Source organism: Cephus cinctus, unplaced genomic scaffold (genome assembly GCF_000341935.2).
Source record: "Cephus cinctus unplaced genomic scaffold, Ccin1 Ccin1_scaffold0494, whole genome shotgun sequence".
Lineage (NCBI taxonomy): Eukaryota > Metazoa > Arthropoda > Insecta > Hymenoptera > Cephidae > Cephus > Cephus cinctus.
In genome coordinates, this window is record NW_014333166.1 from 279,285 (window position 1) to 282,326 (window position 3,042).

A 3,042-nucleotide genomic window follows, 5' to 3' on the forward strand; every position below is an offset into this window, starting at 1 on the left:
CCCACCCGGCCAACTTCTCGCTTCTGGCTTCATTACTGCCTTCGCAGTCCTTCGAGTTCGGCTAACTAGGCTGATTCAGCTCATTGCGGCAATGAAGTCTCAACTGGTCGTGACACCCCCGCAATCATTTTCCCAGCAACTCCAGTTCGACCCGACCTTGCGACGTCTCCAATCACTCATTCTCCCAGTTTATTTCGATCCTCCGTATCGTCCTGATAACGTACGACATTCCTACGAATTTCCCAAGACCAATCGTAGCGTCGTGCGCGCGTCTGATAAGAGCCAAGTGTCATCGACATCCTGCTGAACCGCTTCCACGGCAGCCTGGCTTAGCAGTGTATTTGCACAGCTAGACCGACACTCGACGTACGTGAATGGTGCAGTCGGTCCCAGAAGCATCGAGACGGGCTGTTGCGGTCAGAGCGAAGGACGCTGGAAAGTAAAAGCAAAAAACTTTGAAAATTCCCAGGAGGCGCTGCAGTCGCTCTCGATGTCATCCCTGCGTATTGGTGGACCTAATGCGAAAGCGCCAAATGTCAGCCAGTTAATCGTATCCTCGTTGAATTTACTGACAAGTCAGTTTACGGAACTTCGTCCCCTCGTCTGTTCTCTGTCCTTGAGATACGAGCTCGACGAGACACTCGTCTTTATTGCTCGCTTTAATTACTACGGACTGTTCGTCAAAGTAAAAGCAATTATTTGGGCCTAAGAGGATTCGGGGCCTTTTGATTAACCCCGTGACGTCACTAATTTTAATTGATTTCTCTCTTATGTTTCAGGTAAGCACAGTCACGTTTACTGGCAGCTAACGTCTCGAGTGGATTAACGATGTCGTCACGTTATCGAGCCCTCTTTCGCAAAGCGTTCGGGGAATTCGAGCCTGTGACGTTCCGAGGTTACGAAAAGGTACTGATAATTATCTTCGAAGAGGGCATTCCTGTGGATGGTTACTCTTTTTTTTTCTTTTTTTCTTTTTTAATTCTTCAGCCGCGAGTAACGTAACGATGCTGCGGGAATGCTAATTATGTTCGCTCGTAAGTGGCCAAGGAAAATATTGAAGAGTTCTCGGGGCGAGGAGACGAGTACGCTACTTCGTTAGGTCGTGGAGAGGATCCTCTCCTCTCTCCTTTGTAGCCATTACGGTACCGAGATACGCGTCGACTCTGTTGCCTCGCTGGTTCGGTTATTTTTACGCGTTTGGCACTCGTTCAGAGACGTTTCGCTTGTCGGATCTTTCTGCTCGTCTCTCGCTCGCTCTCGCACGAGAGGGAATCTCCTGCAGTAGCTGCGGTAGCGCGAACGCGTGGCGCGAGAAAGTCATAGCGCACAAGTCAGAGTATAAGCGCGACTACGTGTGTGGTCCGCGAAAGGGGTCGAAAAGGAAAAAGAAAAATATATCCCAGAGAGGACGTTCGCTGCTGTGGTTGTTTTCAAAAGTCACGTGCTTTCTTTTAGGTAATTACGGTGCCCCGAGGACAGAATTATATCGCGTGAAATTTTTCACGGGTACATGCGTCCCTGGGCTTCGGTCAGCTATATCTGCATTTAATGACGGGAGAGCGAGAGAGACGGACACAGAGGATCCCTCCAAGAGCGATTGGGATAGAAAGTTGGGAATGTCGTTTAAATCGAGTGAATCCGCGATCCTGCACCCTTGTAGATACTCGAACGGCGATGCGACGTGGATGAAAGAGATTTTTTTTAGCTACGCTTTTTGCAAAAACGATCGAAGCGAATCGTTGGCCTCGCGAATTTCATAACGATTCGCAATTTCTTTTCGTTATGCGTTGGCTTTGCGGGATGAGGGGCTGTACCGTTGTTGACATTGAATTTTCGGTTCTCGGTTATGTAAAAAAAGAAAATGAAGTAAGCGGAATGTAAGTGGAAGAACAAAAAGGAGAAAAAGCTCTTTTGCTGATTGCGTTGGCAACAATGGCTTATCGGTTGTTTGACGTGACGACGAAATCTTTATTGTTCATTTATTTCGCAAGCGTCAAGGGGTTATCGATTCTTGTTGAACTTGCCGTTAATATATTGGACACGCGAAAAATATTCTACCGATAATTCGAGAGTTGGGATCGATAGCACCGAATCGCTCTTTTGACTCATTCCCATGGAACGACGCTGCCCCAGCGACGAATGTGAATTCTTGTAAAAAGAAATGGAACAAAATTATCTGAATTAATAAATTAAACTCGTTATACATCGATCAATACAATTCAAATGAATTTTCATTGTTGCCTGCACTGAATACATTTATCACGTCTCGAGTGACATCGTGTCGCCCTGCGACTAATGATTTATCTTCATTTGCCATGTACTATCGATTTTTATTGTTCCCCCGTTCCATGGATCCAGATAGAAATAAAATCAGTCTGGAATATTACTTGACTGTATAACGACAGCTTTTGCTACAATCTAATGAAAACATGACTGATAGCGACGCTACATTAAGATACGCTTGTACACAGCATTGCATAAAAATACATTAATTTATTGAAGCATTGATAGAACGCACGAGGCAGCTTGTTCGTCGTGACGCGTCTCCCTGTTTTATATAGGCGTAATATAATAATTTATATCTTTGATAGGATATCCTGAAAAAAGAAACACAGTCAATAATGCTCTAGTAACCTTATCGTGTTATTGAAGCTATTACTTTCTCTTATCCATAATCGCAGCAACGACGAAACCAATCTTCATCCGTCTTGCCGATGTACGTCTCGCTGCCCAGTTTTGATAATGGTGCCTTCACAGCGTTTGGAGAATTCGCCAAGAACTTCGGTAGCTCCGACTATAGAGGTCGCAGATTGCTCTCTCGTTGTTCTGAGTAATTTCATTTTTTTTTATTTCTATTTTTTTTTCATCTCTCCCTTTCAACGTCGTAGCTTAACCACGTCGACGCTAGTTATGGTCCTTTTGGGTTAAAAGGTGCGAATGAACTTTCATCCCTCACAGAAAAGCCCCTTTTGTTCGGGCTCTCCTGACTATTATCCTTTCTCTCTTTCGCTCTCTCAGCCTCCCTCCATCCCTCCCTCCCCC

General features: G+C 45.3%; 1 protein-coding gene across 5 annotated transcripts in view; it reads left to right on the plus strand.

The window, feature by feature from the left end:
- The window catches only part of LOC107268204 (headcase protein), a 131,330-nt gene that overhangs the window by 82,987 nt on the left and 45,301 nt on the right, over positions 1-3,042 (plus strand). Inside the window, exon 1 of one of the 5 annotated variants that reach the window (XM_015740740.2) lies at positions 814-906. The exons of the other annotated variants lie outside the window; for them this stretch is intronic. Within the exon in view, the coding sequence (XP_015596226.2) occupies positions 829-906 (78 nt within the window). The 5' untranslated portion in view covers positions 814-828. Of the gene's footprint in view, positions 1-813; positions 907-3,042 lie in introns of those variants that run through there. 5 annotated transcript variants of the gene reach the window in all.